Genomic DNA, 18722 nt, shown 5'->3' with positions numbered 1-18722 from the left:
TCCCACTCAGAACAAGCGTCCATTAAACTAGGGATCAAAACCTGCTGGGGGAAGGTGAGGCAAGCTGCCATGTTAAGAAATACCAGGCCAAGTGACTAAAGTGCAGCCACTGATGGAAAGTGTCCCTACACTTGCTCCTTGGAGAGGATGGTTAGGAGCATGTGCAACCGCACCTCCCAGCAGTTTCCTCATCTGTGAAATGGGACATTCCTACTTGGGAAGGTATGAGGATTACATGAGCCTGGCTCCCAGTGTCTCCAGAGGTTTGTGGAAGCCAGACCAGCATCGGTCCATAGAAAACAAGACTGCCAGCACTGGAGAGGCCTTAGAGACCTCCCAGTAATGATAGCCTCATTTCACCAAGGGAGGAAGGGGGAGTAAGAAAAAGCCACACAGCATCAAAGCCAGGCCCCAACCTCAGAGCCACTCTCCCCCATCCCACTTAAGCCAGGACCATGCCCACTTGGGGCACCTCCCTGCACTGTTTTCCAAGGACAGCTGGGGCAGATCTACCACCCCAAGCCAACCCAGCAATCTTGCAGGGCATTTGACCTCCACTGTTGATTTCTACCTAGAGGACATGATCATTTTTAGTTCCCGAGGAATGTAATCAGCCTCACAGATGGTAGGCCACCTCTGAGATGGAGCTGCTGGTTTAAAACAAACACCAGGCTTCCTATATAAGGACCAGACAGCCACTGGGCACCACCTCCATCAGGAATCCCAGGTAGGCACTCTCTCTACTCTTTGTATGTGTATGTTTACAGGTTTAACATACTGTGTGACTGCTGGCCATTCATTTAACTTCTCAGGGCCTCAGCAGGTCCATCTAAACAAAGGTGATGTCGGACAACCTGGGTCAGTCTGGCTGCTCAGAGACAAAGCTTGGTTTAGGAGCTGTCCCCATTCTCCCCATGGCCCCTGGGGACCTTGCTGGTTCAGCTTCATCCCAAATTTAAAAACTTAGCAGAAGCCTGGGACAAATGACATTGTGGTGGTCAGCCCAACCTCCATGACATCAAGTCCTACTGCCAAGCATTCTGCCCTGTGACAGTCTTGGAAATGACAACACATATCCTTCAATTCTCTCCTGCTTTGGGAAGATGAGGAGAGGGGAGCCGCTCTCTACTCAGCATCATGACCCGAGGTCATAAAGTCTCCTCACCCTGTCTGCTGGGGTCCTACCTGAATTCTGAGGCACATCAAGGGGATGAGGCCTCTGAGTGGAGACCCTTTCTCTTCCACAGGCCCATCTGTCCCCAACCCAGCTGAGGCCATGCTCTCCCCAGGGACCATCTGCAGCCTGCTTCTCCTCAGTGTGCTCTGGGTGGATTTGGCCATGGGAGGCTCCAGCTTCCTGAGCCCTGAACACCAGAAAGTCCAGGTGAGACTTCTCTCCACAAGGCCCCACATACTGACTGGGGTATCTTGTTCCAGCCATGTGACCTGGAGCAGTGGCTCACTTCTCTGGGCTTCAGCCTTCTCCCAGAGCAAAAAGGAAGGCTCTGATCTGACCTCACTCTGTTTCTGGTAGAATATGGGGGCTTAGGGTCCTAAAGAGAACATCTCCCCTTTCCAGCAGAGAAAGGAGTCCAAGAAGCCAACGGCCAAACTACAGCCCCGAGCTCTAGAAGGCTGGCTCCATCCAGAAGACAGAAGTCAGGTGGAAGGGGCAGAGGACAAACTGGAAATTCGGGTCAGTACCTCTGCCGTTTTAAGCTCTTATGGCAGTAAAGCGTTGGGGTTGGGAAGAGAGAGGGCAGGAAGAGATGGCTATGAACAGGGATCCACTTACAAGCTACTCAAGAACTCTAAAACAAGGGCTGGCTGATTAGCTTAGCTGGTTAGAGTGTGGCCTTGTAACACCAAGGTCAATGGTTTGGATCCCCTTACTGTCCATCTGCCAAAAAAAAAAAAAAAAGAATTCTAAAACTGTACTAAAATGGTTGAGCTCTGCACTGGACTCTATGAGGTCTTTGCCCACTAAGAGAAAAATGTCTGGAAGTAACTTTGCTACAACAGAATGGGAATGTGAGGAGCTGCAGGCAGTGGAGGAGGAGCTAGCACACTCCAGATTTCAAAGGGAGCCAGCAAGTACCCTGCAAAGACATAAAGACACCAGATGTAAACAGCTGGTCAAAGACTGAAGATGTTTCTCCACAGAAAACTTTGTTTTACTCGGGAGCCTCTAAGGCCTGACCTTAGGGGTGGAGTGCTTTGAGACACAGGCCTAGCCAGCTGAGCCAAGGCTCTTGCAGCCAACACTCACTGAACCTCACCTGGAGGCAAGGAAGGGGTAGATCAGACTTATTGTTGCTCTGACAAATATTGTGTGGGACAAAGAAAAAGTTTAGAGACAGCTCAAGGATTAAAAGGAGGGAGTCAAGGGATTTTACAAGGGTTGTCTATGTAACCTTCCTGAAAGGTTGGCTGTGGTTCAGGGAATGGTATTTTGGGGGGTTGTTTTTTTGTTTTTTTTTTCAAGCATTTAGGTGGCAATACCTTTTTGCAGCTAAACCAGGATTCCCCTGGGGTAGTACTTAAGAATGGCAATAATTATACTGCTGTGCCTGTGTATACTAATTTCCTCTACAAGCTGTTTTTCCCTTATTACATATCATTTCATCTCTACAACAACCCATGAGGTAAGTAAGGCTGCTATTATTATCCCTATTTTATAGATGAGGAACAGAAGTTTAGACAGGTGAACTCACTTGCCCAAGGCCCCAGATGGGACTTGAGATCAGGGCTGATGCCAATTCCCAAACCCTCTCTTCCTCCTCACTGGTCTGGCAAACAGAGAGAATGCACAGTGCCCTAGGAGTGGTCTCTTTCTGCCTGAGAAACAGCTGAAGTGCGTCCTTCCTTGGCCTCCCTTTACCTATTCACCATCCTCTTCTCCAGTCAAAGATGAATGCCAACCCCAAGCTCCCAAAACCCCTGCCCTCTCTGATCCTCACCAGAACCTAGAGGTGTTCTTCCTTTGCACTAGGTGCGAAACACCCCCCTATCCCCCCAACCCACTAGATTCCCATTTTAATGGCCTGCAAACCCTTCAGCTAAAACCAGAAAACTTTCTCAGTGAAAAAGTGGGCAGGCAGCTCCAGTGGGCAGGCAGTCGCCCCAGCCACAAGAGCTCTACATTATACTATACGTTAGCCCAGAGGGGAAGAGGTCTTGGTAGTTGATGACTCAAGCCAGGGCTGGGATAACAGGAGGTTTCCAGTTCTGGTGAAAGTTGATCTTGGAAGAAATGGCCCACACTGCCTCCATGAGAATGGGAAGTCTGAAGTGCCTGGCCGGTGTTGGGGCTGCCAGAGGTGGGGCAGGGCAGGAGGCCTGCAATGCGGCTGCCCAAACCCCTTGCATCCTAGGGTTCCACCTCTCTCGTCTCAGGCCCCTCCACTCCCCTCAAACGTTTTCCTCCCAAAATCAAGTTTCAGAGCTGGAAGACTTTTGAGACCAAGCCCCGCATCCACCCCCACTGAAGAGATGGGCCACTGAGGCTAAGAGAGAAGGGGCTTTTTCAAGTCACATCAAGAAGATCTCCCAACAGTCACCATGTAACCTTTCAATTGCCCCTACCACACAGTTCCAGGATGTCAGACCAGACCAGCAGTTTCCCAAATCGGTGCTCATGTCAGGTGATCTGACCACCTACATCAACCACAGGGGCGGAAGTAGGGAAACAAGTTCTACTGAAGGAGGGATGGAAGGCCCAAAGTTCCCTAAAAGCCTATCATGTCATTCCCCACCCACTCCACCTTCACAGTGGAGATGAGGGGAGGGAGTAAATTGTAAAAAGGGAACAAATAGCTATTTGTTACTTTAATAAATGCGAATAGCGGTATTGTATTACCTGGGAGGTACTGCTACAACATGGATGAGATGGAGATATGGCCTTAGCCTGGCCTGACAGGGGAAGGGCGTGATTTCCGGGCAGGGTAAATTTAAGTCTTCTAGTCCTCGGCCACCAACTCCCTCTGTGGCCTCAGGCAAGTCATTCATCCTCTCCGGGCTTCTGCTAGGGGGTAGAGAAGGCAGAAGGACCAGATGACCTAGGGCTCCCTTCCAGCACTAAGATTCTTTCCACTAAGATTCCTACACTGACTCATTCAGACCAACATGGCTGGGCACCGAAGTAGCTACGTGGCAAAGCAGAGATAAAGACAGTCTTGCTCTCAAGGAGAGAAAAATCTATGATGTGGCTGCAAACAGAGCTTTTTTCCATTTACCCAAAGCTTTGGGCTCCAATAAATCATCTCAGAGAATGTCTGGAAAATGGAAAAGATGGGGCACTCTCCCTGGAGAAGGGAAGAAACAGAGGCACAGAAAGAAGAAAGGTATTGGCTCAGAGCATCCTTCTAGGAAAAAGTCAGCTTCTTTTTGAATTTCCACAGAACAAAGAAAGGGCTGTGTACAAGGGTACTTCAAAAGTATGGAAAAATAGAATTAAAAGATAATAGGAATCTTTCCACAAACTTTAGTTATTTTTTTTGGTGGCTGGCTGGTATGGGGTCCAAACCCTTGACCTTGATGTTATAACACTGTGCTCTAACCAACTGAACTAACCAGCCAGCCCCTCCATGAACCTTTTGAAGTAGCCTCATATATGACAGGAAGAATACCTGGGAAAGGAGAAAGGGGAGAGGAAAAATGAATAAGAAAGTGAGGGGTAGAGCCCATCACCCAGGCTGGTGCTCTGTATGCCAGGTGGAGCCACTGCCCCCCAAAAACCTCCCTGCCAGGGCCTGAAATTTTACCATTAGCAATTCAACCTTTTTTCTTCCAAAAAAAAATTTTTTGTCTTCCCAAATTGCAAGGGAGGAAAAAACTTGTCTGAGGTGACTCCACAGCCTTTATTAGCAACCCTCTTAGAGGCTGAGGCTAGGGTAACGGACAGACTGCAAGGTCAGTATCCTAACAATGGGAAGAGGAAAGGTAAGACATGGGCCCCAGAAGGCAGAGTCAGCCCTGGTTGAGACGTCACTCACTGCTACCTGCTGGGACCCAAACACCATTCTCCCTCCCTACCCCTGTAAGGAGAGAACATGAGAGTCCAGAGTCCACTTTGTGATAGTGGCATGTGTTTGGGGCAGTGGGGTGTGTGAACTCTGACACCTCTTGGGTCCTCTATGCCCTACCTCCTAGTTCAACGCCCCCTTTGACATTGGAATCAAGCTGTCGGAGGCTCAGTACCAGCAGCACAGCCAGGCCCTAGGGAAGTTTCTTCAGGACATCCTGTGGGAAGAGGCCAAAGGTAAGTCCTTGCCTGGGTCAGGTTATTTCAATTCCCTTGAAGTCCCAAATGCAAGCCCACCCTTTGGGTGACACCAGAGAAGTTTTCTTCCCCATCTCCTGCCTCTCAAAAAAAACCTTCCAATTCCTCTTTCCCAAATATCTGCAGGAAAGTTGGTTGCCTGTTATTTGTGCATCGCGGATAAGAGGGTTGGGCACAAAGTTGTCGTATTCAAAGGACACTATGTTCCAAGAACTAATACATAAACTCAGCTTCCCAGTTGAACCTCAATTTCCTGAACTGTGAAATGGAGCTAGTACCTATTGTGAGAATATAAAATTATTTGGTGTTAAAGCACCTTTACTGTATAACCTTACTTCACAAACAAAAGGAATTAGGGCCACAGTCTCATTTAGAACAGGCTCCATAGCCAGTTAAGCAAAGGTTTTTGGGTTCCATTTTGAATCCCCTCATTTAAAGAAAAAAAAAAAAAAAAGGGAAATCACCTAACTTGTTCCTGACTGAGGAGGCAGAATGTTGCTTTGCCTCCCACGGATTTGTCACCCCTTTTCCCCTGGGTGACAGAGCCGCCAAAGATTACTCACAGCCCATCTCTTCTGAGCAGTGAGATGCCCTGAAAAGGGGTTAATCTCCCGGAACCCTCAAGAGGGAGGCATTCTTTCCATTTGGGAAATTAACCCTGAATTGGGGTTCTCTTCCCACATTTATTCTCCAGACCAGGAAGTTACAGGAAGAGAACATAGGTAAAACAAGCAAGGTGGGGCCAGGAAACACTCATCAGAAAAGCCCCAGGATACATTTCTGCCCAAAATGCAAAACGTGAATCTAACCACAATGGAGCCAAGAGAGGATAACTGGCCTGTGATCCTTCAGATGCCATGGGCGAGGAAGATGAACAAAGAAAAGCTAGCTAGCTGTTCCAGCTGAAAGGAGAACAGACAACCTCTAAATGCAGCATGTGCTCCTGAACTGATGGGATCCTGGACCTGCAGAAACAGCTGTAAAAGGCATTATGAGACAATTAACAGAATGTGGATTAGAAAATAGCTCAGGATCAGTATGAAATTTGCTGATTTTGGGCCGGCCCAGTGGTGCACTCGGTAGAGTGCGGCGGCACTCCCGCCGAGGGTCCATATAGAGACAGGTCCGCTCACTGGTTGAGCACAGTGTGGGCGTGACACCGAGGGTTGCGATCCCGTTGCTGGTCGCGGTACGGGCGCGACACTGAGGGTTGCGATCCCACTACCGGTCACGAAAAAAGACAAAAAGAAAAAAAAAAAAAAAAAAAAGCAAGGTGACCTTCCATAATGCAATTTGCAAGAAGTTAAGTTGATCCACCAACAAAAGCTTGATCTTAGCAAACATTCTCTTCTTACAGCAATTTCCCAGGGTCTTTACATATCAATCAGTACCCTGTCTTTGAGCCAGCAAACTTACTGTGTTACAATTCTTTATCTTACAGCAGAGAGTATAGCCTGGGGAAAATTTCCTGTCCTTTGCAATGTTAACATTTGAAACTGCAAGGCTTTGGAAAACCAGGCCCTGTGAAATACATTTGCTTTATGTATACTCCACAGCAGAAACACATGCCTTTAAAAATGCATGCTATAATCTGCAAAGCACTGTCCTCACCAACATGGTGACTACCCCCCACCCCACCAACCCTGTGAGGTATGCAGGGGCAGCACTCACCCTGCTGTGCAGATAAGGAAACCAAGACTCAGAGCTATGAGGCAACTTGCCCTAGGTCACAACAGTCCACACTCCAAAGCCATCTTCTGACTCCAAGGCCAATGCTACCTCCTCCCCACCCCCATTACAATATACCACTTCCAACATCACCATTGTGGGAGAAAAGCCATCTGTGATGGTATTGGTAGGATGGTAGACCCAGAATTTTGACGTGACCTCTTGCTTTTCAGAGGCCCCAGCTGACAAGTGATCACCCACAAGACTGGCCCACCTCTTCAATTTTCTCCCAAACTTAGAAACTCTCATCTGGCTTTTAGATTGCTTCTGCAACAACCCCCAGTACTGTTGTACTAGTGTAAGAGGTGAATAAATGTTTAAATTGTATGGTGAATGTTCAAAATAGGCATTTATTTCGCTAAAGAAGAAAATTTCACATTTTACCAAAAACAAAACAAAACAAAAACAATTCTTGGGCCAGCCCGGTGGCGCACTGCTACAGTGCGCCGCTTGGGAGCGCGGCGGCGCTCCCGCCGAGGGCTCGGGTCCCACATACAGACCGGCCGCTCACTGGCTGAGCAAGGTGCGGGCATGACACCGAGGGTTGCGATCCGTTGCCGGTCACGAAAAAAGACAAAAAGGAAAAAAAAAAAAACAATTCTTGGTCTATGGTCAATGGGAAGAAGAATAAAAGGACATATGCAAGGCAGGTGTGCACGCTTAGAAAACCAAATTAAACCAACTCATTCAAGCAAACTGCTGGGGGAATGCATGACAAAAGGTTTCTTATGGAGCAAGAGGAGGAGGAAGAGGGATAGGAAAAAGAAAAACACGGTGCCTTTGAATATCAGAGCTTCTTAAGTGTATCAAGTCTGCATCATGAACTGATTAACAACCAGCAAGGGCTATGTGGAAAAAGAAACTTCAGGTGATGTTATCAGAGCCAACATCCATTCAAGATCAGTCAACGGGATGGTTAAAAACAGGATGAAGGGGCCGGCCCGGTGGTGCACTGGATAGTGCGCCGCTTGGGAAGCGCGGCAGCGCTCCCGTCCGAGGGTTCGGATCCCACATACGGACCGGTTCCCGCTCACTGGCTGAGCGGGGCGCGGGAGCAACACCGAGGGTTGCAATCCCGTTGCCGGTCCCCGGTCCGGTACGGGGGCAACACTGAGGGTTGCGATCCGTTGCCGGACACGGAAAAAAGACAAAAAAAAAAAAACAGGATGAAGGGAGTGCCAAGGAATGAATTTGAAGTTAGACATACTGACGTGCCTAGCAATGGCTCTTAACACTGCTAGACAGCGGTGAAATAATTACGTTCTCCTTCCTCCTTGTCCACTATTGAAAAGGCCTGGCAAAGCAGCGGACAAGGCTGCCTCTTGCCTTGGTTACTTCATTGACACCAGGTAGGTATCCCAAAACATCTTCTACAGCTCTAGGTCACAGCTGATGAGCCTTGACCCTTACATTCCAAAACTTAATTCCAGTTAGAACAACAGTCCTCCTGGGAGGAATGTCATTCATCAGTCACGCACACCTTGGTGCAAACATGTAGACTGATTTCCGAGTGCTGATGATGATGGATGGGACACATCACTAAGGGGAGGAAGACAACCAAAATAAGCACTGCCAACTTGCCAATTCAGACATATGAATACTTACTAGAAAAAGTAGGTTACCAACCAAGCACATTATGTAGGGGAGAAAAAAAGAAATATGTAGGAAACCCTCTACAGAGATGGAGTTGGGGTAATGTCCACACTCTGGAAAACTCCTATCACAGAGGGGTCTTGAAGCCAAGTGCCCCCTCAACTAAAATTCTGGCCACCTAGTACTCAAGGCACTAACTGAAAGAAAGTGAGCCGAGATGCCTGGTACCATTCAAGCTTTATTAAAGAAAGAAATCTGCCGGCTGTACTCAAAATAGAGGACAGCCTGGGGCTGCCCTGAAAATGGGGGACAGCACCAGGTGTGGGGGTGGTAGAACTTATATAGTGCACCAAGGGCTCACTGATACCATCAAGGAGGGTCATTGTGCTAATGTGGATCAGGGTGGCGAACTGTGTCCTTGCGGAAGCAAAAGGGGTTTCTGTTTAAGTCAGGAGGCTTCTCGTAAAGGGAAGTGGGGAGGGGCTTGGTGCTGGAGTGGAATACGAGGCAGGCGGCTATTTTGTGCTCATTGTGTGCACAATGGCGCGGGTCACATCCAAAATCCATCATTCCTGCCTTTCAAGTATAAGAAGAAGGGAAAAGGGACGAAGGTCTCATTTTTCTGAAGCTATTTCCTGCTGGAGAAGGGTGAAGATATGAAAAAATAAAAGATTTATGTTGGTGGGCAAAACAATTAGGTGGCGGGGTACTGGTTTTGTGTGGGTAGGTTGTATTCCTCCGGGGAAGGGTCGCTGTTTCTGAGGGGCTGATATCCTCCTCACAGGAACAATTTGGCGACCTTTTGGCTGGTGAAAGCCTGTATATGTTCCTGCAAGAAATTAGAGAAACACCAAAAGAGACAGGGACCAAAAAGTAGGATGAGGCCCATTTAGGGGTTCCAGTAGGGACATAAGCCAGGGTATCCAAGGGTTCAGTGAAATGGTTTAATTGTTTTGGATCACCCTGGACTCATTTACAGAATAACAGCATTCCTCCCCCAAGAAGAGGCAGGTGCCTTCCTTCTCAGCTGTGAGGAAGTAAAGGGCCCGACGGTTCTGGAAAGTGACTGTTGTGAGTGAAGTGACCTGTCACTGGAGGGAGTAGGTGCTATCTATACTTAGTTCTTCTGAGAGTTTTTGATAGAATTGAGAGGCAGTAGCAAGGCCCACTATGCCAGTTCCAGTTGCAGGAAGGATCCCTGCCCCAGTTAAAAGGTACAATTAGTGCCCTATAGGAGCAGGGGCAATTCCTGAGAGGGAGGGGCCGAAGTTAGTCTCAGTCTCATCTCCATCCCTCCATCTGTCTGGAGGGTGATGTCAGGGACAAGCCAAAAGAATAAGCAAGAAATCGCGTTGGGGGGGGGGGCAGACAACAGGATAACGTAGTTTTACAAAGGAAATTTATTCCAGTTTTACAGCATGGATGAGGAGGGGGTAAGTGAGTAGTAGCATTTGGGGCATGTGAAGAGACGCATGTGGAAACGTTGTGGGCTGCATCGACAGGGAGGGCGGTGACCACAAAAAGTTTCTCACGAAATGGGAGACAAATGAGTCACTCGGGGACCAGTCTGATTTGCTGAGGACTACATCATCCCTGTGGACCTGAAACCTCCATGTTCCAGGTAAGGGGGAGCATTGAGATAGGAGGGAAAACACGGGAAGGATGCAAAGGGTTAGGGAGCCAAAGAATTTAAAGGGGGCATTGCCACAATGAAATCGTTAAGAAGCATCCTACGGATAGGAAGTAAAGAAGTGCCAGGAGAAATCTTCTCATAATGTTACACTCTTTTGGGGCAGCTTCTGCCAATCCTGTAGCAAGTACTAGAACAGATAGTATAATAGTAGCTCTTGTGTGAAGGATGTGAAGCGGGCTGCAAGAGCGAGAGCATAATCGCCAGGGGAAAGATCATCCTTCTTCTGGGATTGGGGGAAGAGCAGAGGTCCTGGAGATTTTCAGTTTTGTGGGTCCTAAAATGGACAAAGTGTGAAGAGATGTCAGGTTGGGGTGTGAGCAGAGGGACCCCTCTGGCTTGGTGTTAACAGATTCTTTGGGTAAAGTCTCAGGTGCTAGTTTTACCAAGGATAAGTGATACCAAGGGGCATTTCCTAGTACTTTTACTGCCATGGGGGTGGTGAGAAGTACTGTATAAGGCCCTTCCCAACATGGCAAGAGAGGCTTTGGGATTCGGGTCTTAATACACACTTGCTGTCCCAGGCTCAATTTAAAGTCTGAGGGGGTGGTGGGGAAAGGATGAGGTAATAGAAGGTTGGCCTGTTCCCTAAGAAGATCCCTAATGAGCGAAAGAGTAGGGAGATACTGGCCTAAAGGTGATAGGCTGGAAGGGAGAGGTGTGAGACTGAAGGGACTACCATACATAAGTTCGAGGGGGCTGAGGCCTGTGGGCTTGCGAGGAGCAGCCTGTCAGCGAGTGACTGACTGGTGTGTAGGCCAAAACGAGGGATGATTTCTGAGGTGTGAGCATGTGTTACTGTTGTAGCATCCTCTGAAGTGCAGGGAAAAGCCTCAATCCAACCTGAAAAGGTATCTACTAAGAAGATAGAGTGTCCTTTTGTGGGGAGAGTAATATAAGGGCTGAGGAAGGCATAGTAGGGGTTCATAGCCTATATGAACTGAATGATGAAAATCTAAAAGGATTTGCTCAGTTTGTGTAGTAGGGAGAACATAGCGACCAGAGTACACCAGTTGTCCTTTCTCTGTGCCCGCAACTGTTGGAGGTGGTATATTTCTTGGGGTGTTTATTGGGATAAGGGCATGGGGGCCATGAGAAGGACCTGAGCAGGAGAGGAAGAGTGGGAGCCTGGTGGTTAAGCAGGCTGTTTTGCAATTACATCTGCCAGTTTATTGCCCTGGGCTATGGGGTCGTTGGAGGTTTGGTGTCCTCTGCAGTGTATAACCCTACCCTCCTTTGGGGGTTGTGCAGCCTCAATAGCTTGTTAGATTTACTATGGTATAACCCGCCTGGAGGGCGGGCATGCAGGTGGCATTCCCATCTATGAACCACGTAATGGGATGCAGGGAGATGTGTGGAAAGGGATTGAGAAAGAGGTGTAAAGCCTCCACGCAATTGTGTTTTAAGGGTCATCAGTGTTTTGGGATGAGAGTGGCCGGATTTAAGGGAAGGGCAAGGTTTGAAGGAAAACTGGGAATTCTCAATGAAAGTAAGGTGAATAAGTTGTTGGCAGGAAGGGGAGAGAATTGACTTGGCCTTATGGCCGAGAAGGTCTTGACAGTTTGTTGTCCAAAAGTTAGTTTAGAGCTTTCTTGTGCTAAAAGGGTGGCTGCTGCCAAGACCTGTAAACAGGGTCCCATTCTCTAGCTGTGGTGTCTAGTTGTTTAGAGAGGTATGTAAGCAGGGAGAAAATATCTCCTGCCTTTTGTCCCAAAACCCCGACTTACAATCCTTGGGTTTCAGTGACAAATAGGATAAAAGGATGAGATAAGTTTGGGAGATAGAGCTGGGGCTGCAAGGACAGCCACTTTTAATCACTGGAAGGGAGAATGAATGAGCTTTGTGGGATCTAAGGGAATGGCAGGATCCCCTTTGGCTGCCCCATAAAGTGGCTTTTCTAGCACACCAAAGTTAGGAATCCATAGGCAAAGATACCCTGCAAGCCCCAAGAAAGAAAGAATTTTACTCTTTGTGGTAGGAGTAGGGAGTTCCAAAATTAAACTTTTGTGATCCACCATTATTTCTCTGGTGTTGGGGGTGAAGTGGACTCCCAAGTAGGTGACTGAAGGAGAAGAAATTTGGGCCTTGCTGGGGGACACTTGTTATCTCTTGGAAGCCAAGAAATTGGCCAGGAGATGGCCCAGAGGCATAGAGCACAGAGTGCAGTAGAAAACGGGATGTTTAGGTTTAATGTCTCCCTGGAAGCCAAAAAATTGGCCAGGAGACAGCCCAAGGGCGTAGAGCGTGGAGGTTTGGATTGTGGGGATCCCATTTAGAGGGTGAAAAAGGGCAGTCAGTCCTGGTAGAAGCATGCCAACAGAGAGAGTCCTCTCTCTGCTGTCCACCTTCTTTTTGAGAGAAAAGCTACCAACCAGGTAGAGGAACATCCTCCAATAGCTGGGGGGCACAAGAAGAGTTCCCTCGGCCAGGTGCCTGGGCTTCATAGAGATGGGAATTGTAGAGAGTAGTTGGGGGAACCCATAGAAGTAGGCAGGACAGACCCACTGAATCACCCTGAATTGAGGCCGGTGTTGGATGCGTTGGTCTGAAACAGCAAAAGTAGAAAGAGTCCTGGAGGCATCTGGTTTCGGCAGGTCCAGGAAGGGCGGCCGAGGGCCAATCACCCCAAGAGAGGGGATCATCCACAACATTGGCCAAAACCCTTCCTGGGTTTAGGCACCATAATGAAAGTGAGCTGAGATGCTGGGTACCATTCAAGCTTTATTAAAGAAAGAAATCTGCCGGGCTGTACTCAAAATAGAGGACAGCCTGGGGCTGCCCTGAAAATGGGGGACAGCACCAGGCGTGGGGGTGGTAGAGCTTATATAGTGCACCAAGGGCTGGCTGATACCATCAAGGAGGGTCATTATGCTAATGTGGATTGGGGTGGAAAAACTGCATCCTTGTGGAAGCAAAAGGGGTTTCTATTCAAGTCAGGAGGCTTCTCATTGCACCAAGGGCTGGCTGATACCATCAAGGAGGGTCATTATGCTAATGTGGATTGGGGTGGAAAAACTGCATCCTTGTGGAAGCAAAAGGGGTTTCTATTCAAGTCAGGAGGCTTCTCATTGCACCAAGGGCTGGCTGATACCATCAAGGAGGGTCATTATGCTAATGTGGATTGGGGTGGAAAAACTGCATCCTTGTGGAAGCAAAAGGGGTTTCTATTCAAGTCAGGAGGCTTCTCATAAAGGGAAGTGGGGCGGGGCTTGGTGCTAGAGTGGAATACGAAGCCGGCGGCTATTTTGTGCTCATTGTGTGCACAATGGCGCCGGTCATGTCCAAAATCCATCACTAACCACTGACCAGACCTGGTGGGCACACCAAAACCCAACTGCCATCTCTCATAGAGGAACTGTGTGTCTGTGGTCCATGGTATATTACCATGATCTGGGAACTTCTTAGAAATGCAGAATCTTAGCTCCACCCCTGCCCTACTATATCAGGATCTGCATTTTATGAAGATCCCTAGGCTATTAAATGGCTTAGAGGGAACTGGATCATATTCATGCAGCACAGCACACTGTAGGACCAGGTGACCCCACCTAGCATGGAACAGGTATTGACTATAATAAAACTCAAGGAAATTCAGATCAGGACAGGTGGGGTTCTCAGCAAAGCTGGGAACACATGAAAAAGGTATCCCGTTTCCTTTCACCTCCCCCCAATCTCTGTAGCCCCAGCTCTGTTGTCAACTCCATGTCTGTTCCCTGGGCAAACATGCACACACGCGCACACACTCTCTTCCATCCCTAAGACAACTATATAGATACAACTATATGACTATATAGTGACTTAGTTCACTGTTCTTGCTCCCAAAAACATTTGCCTCTAAGCCTCATAATGACCATAAATGGAAAGATTTTGTCATCATTAAAGAAATTAAAGATATTGGAGTGTAAATAAAGTGGGGGAAGAGAGGGAGGAGGGAGAAAGGAAGCAGATGTGGAGGGAAGGACGTTCCTCAGCCTCCAGATAGCCAGCCCCCTGCCTCCCCAGGCACCCAGCACTGATGCAGAGATTAACACGCTTGTCCTGGAACTTAGACATATCCCAGCTCCATCACTTGGTTGTCACTCACCATGCTCACAGCCCTCTTCTCAATAGCTAAAGAGGATCCAAGGCTCAAGTGTGGTCAAAGTGGCCAGGATACCAGCTCCTGACCTGGTGAGAGCACATCCACTGATTGGGCTTGGGGGAGGATGGGTACTAGACCCTGGGGAAAATGCTAGTCATCTGATGTTTCTGCTACCAAAGACAAGAACTCACTTCTCTCCCCAATTCTCTTGCCCAGGTCAATCATTCAAGAAACAAACACTGAGCACCGACTCTGGACTGGGTACTCTCATCAGTGCCAGGCAACAAGGTGTGGTGCAAAGCTATGGGCTTGGACTCAGACCTGAATTTGAACACCAGCTGTATGACCCAGACTAAAATCTGTTAAGACTGAACATCACAACTCCCACAAAAGCATGTGGCACATAGTAGGCATTCAATTATTATAACAGCCACCATTCCCTGCATTCCTGTTGACCAGGCACTGTTCTAAATACCTATGTAGACTAATGGAATTTCAGTTAATTTTCACAGCAAGCCTACTTAAGAGGGAGAAAACTAAAGTGCCATGGATTTGCTATGTAAATGTTCCCAAGGTCACATAACAAATACATGGCAGACTCATAACCAGAGCTGTAGAGCTCCAGTGCAGGCTTTTTCCATCATATTCTACCACCTCCTGGTCAATGTTGCTTCCCTTGCCCTACTGTCTAGGACTCAAGGGATTTTTGTTTTTATTTTTCATTTTCCTTGTAATACATCAATGGAATTTGGTGTCGGGAGGATAGGGGGGTGGAAGACAATTTCAAGTCAACAATGGGCAGAAATAAAATTTATCAAAGAAAATGGTTAGGGGCCACCCTTGAGAAAATGTATCATTTCAAACATGTTTTTTATGTCAGCTTTCTGAAATCTACTCCTCCATGCATTATTTTATAATACCACTAACTTAAGGGTCTCTGAAGTGGGACATATATACCCCTGAGGTGAGCAAGATATTTGCTGGGGAAACAAATTGTTTTTATGAAAAAACTTGTACTTTGTGTTTTATAATTAGTATAGCAGCACATGTATTTAACTTAGTATACATTTATAGGTATATGTTTAGAAATTCTCTTATGACAGGCCAGCCCCGTGGCTCACTCGGGTGAGTGCAGCACTGGTAGCACCGAGGCCGTGGGTTCAGATCCTATATAGGGATGGCCGGTGAGCTCACTGGCTGAGCGTGGTGCGGGCAACACCATGCCGAGGGTTGCGATCCCCTTACCGGTCACAAAAAAAAAAAGATTCTCTTATGACTGGGCAAACAGAAGAGTGAAGACACCCATACAAAACTACCTTCCTTCATCTGAATGCGCTTTCAAACATCACTGACAAATGGGCATTTACTGTGACCACGGAGGGGCTGGCTGGCCACTGATCATCATCTTTGTTTGACAGAGTTTGCTTACTGAATCACTGTATATTCCAGTGGCCATTTGCCCTTACTTTATAAAAATGAATGATGCAAAAATGAAAGTGCTGACAGCAAATGATTAGTATCAGTCTCAAACTTCATACAGAAAGATGGAAACACTAGAGAAGCCAAGAGCAGAGCTTTGGCCACAAATAGACTATCACTGAGTGAAATAGTCAATCTTATGTTCAACTGGGAAGGAACTGAGACAAAGTTAAGGTATACACTGAGAATACATAATCAATGAGTGTGTCTAAAAGATGAGGCAGCAACAGAAATTTGAACCTGTTTAGCATTCTTGGAAGAGAGCTTTCCTTTTCACATGTAGGTTTAACTTTTGGCTTATGTACTTGTATTCAAGAATGACTTAGTACAAATTAAGAAGACTGACTTCCAGCAGTGAAACAGAATTTCCTCCAAAGTTTACCCAGAAACATCAGAGGAGTGCAAAGTACAAAACCCACCGTACAACTGACTCATCAACACCCCCATGTACTGGATTTTTTCTCCCTCCTACTTCATCGCTCTGGGAAAATTAAACAAAAAAAAAGAGGAAAAGAAGGTATCTATGTACTTTTCAAAGCTTAAGAAGTAGCAGTAGCAGTACATGAAAGTGAAATGAGAGTTTATGCTCCAAGGCAGTAGAACTTGTTAAGAAGGTACCACGTATTCTTACATGCAGTTTAATTTGACAGAGGCTCGTGTGTACTCAAGAATGTCTCCAGACATTTGGATTCTCAGGTTACAAAGCTGGCCACCAACCAGACTAAACCACTGTATCAACTCCAAGAAATCTACACAAACATGGAGAGCATGGGAGTTGGCTAGAGGATCTATCACTTTATTTCCACAGAGATGGCCAAAGAAGGGAAGAGATACAGACACAGCACAGCAAAAACAATCAAATCAACCATCCAAAAAACTAAATCAAGAATAATGCCAACCAGCTTTCATGCCCACACAGGTAAGGTTTCACTGTGTAACAGCACATAAATGATAATCCTAAATCCTAGAGATAAAAGTAAATAGCACCTTGTGCTTTTCCTTGGCAGACAGACTGCACAGGCTTGGAGGCATCCATTTGGTCATCGCTTTTAATAGTCTAATGCAGGGCTAGTTGGTTCACATGTAGGCAGAACTGACGAACAAGGCTTGTGGTAGAGAAGATAGCTATGCTGCAGTTCACTTGGGTGACAATAAAGCATTTGGAGATATACTTAGCAGTTCCCCAAATCTTCCAAGCAGGAGATCAAGATCCCCCTGATTCCCCATTGGCAAATTTGAGACATAGACAACCTAACAGCACAGCTGCTCCATGGAAGATGGACAGTGAATCAAGGCCTACTTCCTAGGCCAGCTACTTATGTACCAGGGGCCAAATGGAAATACCAGATAGGAAATATTAAATCCACTTCATTTCTCCATTTTAGCTTACAAGGTTCAAATGTGCCTTCCATAAATAACTATAAGTGATGGAACCCACCATAAATGATGGATTTTACAATTTAAGCCTCCAAGAAACAGACAAGGAATTTGGAGTAGTCTATCTGTCTCACTGTGGGAGATTAGGGCGAAGGATCCTTTTGGACCAAGCGCAGTCTCTTTACACTTAACCCTGAACCAGTTTAACCCCTAGGGCCTGTAATAAATATACCTTTACAAAGCACAAACAGGCAGCAGAGCAGAGCTCAACTTGAGATGACACGGTTGATCAAAAGTGAAAGGAGAGGTTCTCACTTCTAAAACACAGAGAAAAATAGGACACATAAGAGGCAAAGGCAAGTGAGATACCAGGCCTGCTTGTTCTGCATAGGCAATGTAACGTGGTTGAGTGGCCCCAGCAGAGCTTGGATAATCAAATTTATTTACCTCTCAATCTGGGTGGGGCACACAAGGGGCTGTTACATGGGATGAAACAGAAGGATTACTTTTGGTCAGGTGTGCCAGGAGAAGGGGGCACAAATGGTGCAAAGAGAAGCTGGGACTCCTTGATACCAGACTAACAGGTAGCATCTGCTGCAAATTGGGGGCATCAGTAAGTAGGAAATACCTCCTTTGGGGTCCTCTTCCTCAAGAAGGCCTCTTCCTGGAGTCCCCCAATCTGTCCTGGATCTCCAGCCAGGACTTTCCACGGACAATAAGCGACCCTCTGCACACCTCCATACTGATGGCAGTGGAACCAATAAGACCAGCCACCAAAGTCCTTCTGTCTGTGACGATGCTGGAGTTGACACCAGAACAGTGACAGCCAAATTGAAGAGTTATCCAGGAAGGAAAGAGGATGACTTCACTGGTTGCAAGAAAATGAATCTCTGAGACAGGTCTCCAGTCAATTTCTCCCAAGAGATTTCCCACTTGGGAGTTCATTTTCAGAACTGAGAACCAGGAACTGAGTTACACACCCACAAGTAGGAGGGTGACTTTATTCATGGACTGCTCAAAAACACAGGTTGCAGAGAGGAGGGATTTGGATTGGCAAACTCGTTGTATCCTTATATCACACTTTCTTCACTGACTACCTGGAAGCATTCTGACTGGGAAGCAAAACCCAGATATTTTGGGCAGTTCCCCTCACCCTCATCCCACACCCACTCCACTGAACCTCACCCCACCCACCAGCCAGAAGCTGAAGCCTTATGACGAGGTTTCAAGGAAAACATCCTGTCCTGGTTTTCTCTGTTCCAATGGGCTCTCCAAACACATTCTTGACCTGGGACACAGGCAGAGTTCGAACCCAGCCTATATTATGTCAGGCTGCTGCTCGCCCTGGAGGGTTTGGAAGAGAAAAGGAGTAAGTTTCCAAACCAAGTTCACACAAGACAAATCAGGCTTAATGCTCACCCTATGTTCATATTCTTTACCTTAAGAAAATGCAACAAAAGACTTGTTCATCCTGATTTTTAAAATATATAAAATGA

At 47.1% G+C, this 18722-nt stretch overlaps 3 protein-coding genes across 5 annotated transcripts in view; 1 reads left to right on the top strand and 2 right to left on the bottom strand.

The window, feature by feature from the left end:
- Positions 1-582: 582 nt before the first annotated feature.
- On the top strand, positions 583-7336 carry GHRL (ghrelin/obestatin prepropeptide). Of its 2 annotated transcripts, XM_008589255.1 has the most exons (5): positions 583-727; positions 1248-1384; positions 1580-1696; positions 5152-5260; positions 7183-7336. In XM_008589255.1, exons 2-5 carry the CDS (start codon positions 1277-1279, stop codon positions 7200-7202), a joined length of 354 nt encoding a protein of 117 aa, XP_008587477.1. In that variant the 5' UTR covers positions 583-727; positions 1248-1276; the 3' UTR covers positions 7203-7336. The 2 variants fall into 2 exon arrangements, with proteins under 2 accessions (XP_008587477.1, XP_008587478.1); XM_008589256.1 differs by lacking the exon at positions 583-727 and having other exon boundaries at positions 1254-1384; positions 1583-1696.
- A 479-nt stretch (positions 7337-7815) lies between these two features.
- LOC103604686 (putative uncharacterized protein C3orf42) lies at positions 7816-8476 on the bottom strand. The gene is given in 4 exon segments (XM_008589260.1): positions 7816-7854; positions 8173-8285; positions 8288-8343; positions 8397-8476. Coding segments are annotated over 4 exon segments (288 nt in total).
- Positions 8477-16624: 8148 nt separating this feature from the next.
- The window catches only part of TATDN2 (TatD DNase domain containing 2), a 29942-nt gene continuing 27844 nt past the window's right edge, over positions 16625-18722 (bottom strand). The window contains exons 8-9 of one of the 2 annotated variants that reach the window (XR_551737.1): positions 17855-18570; positions 16625-17543 (exon numbers count right to left, since the gene is read on the bottom strand). The gene's annotated coding sequence lies outside the window, so the exon portion shown is untranslated. Of the gene's footprint in view, positions 18571-18722 lie in introns of both variants that reach the window. The other variant, XM_008589254.1, reaches the window with a different exon arrangement.

The sequence above is a fragment of the Galeopterus variegatus genome, unplaced genomic scaffold (genome assembly GCF_000696425.1).
Source record: "Galeopterus variegatus unplaced genomic scaffold, G_variegatus-3.0.2 Scaffold5329, whole genome shotgun sequence".
Taxonomy (NCBI): domain Eukaryota; kingdom Metazoa; phylum Chordata; class Mammalia; order Dermoptera; family Cynocephalidae; genus Galeopterus; species Galeopterus variegatus.
This window is presented reverse-complemented; position numbering and strand designations above follow the sequence as displayed.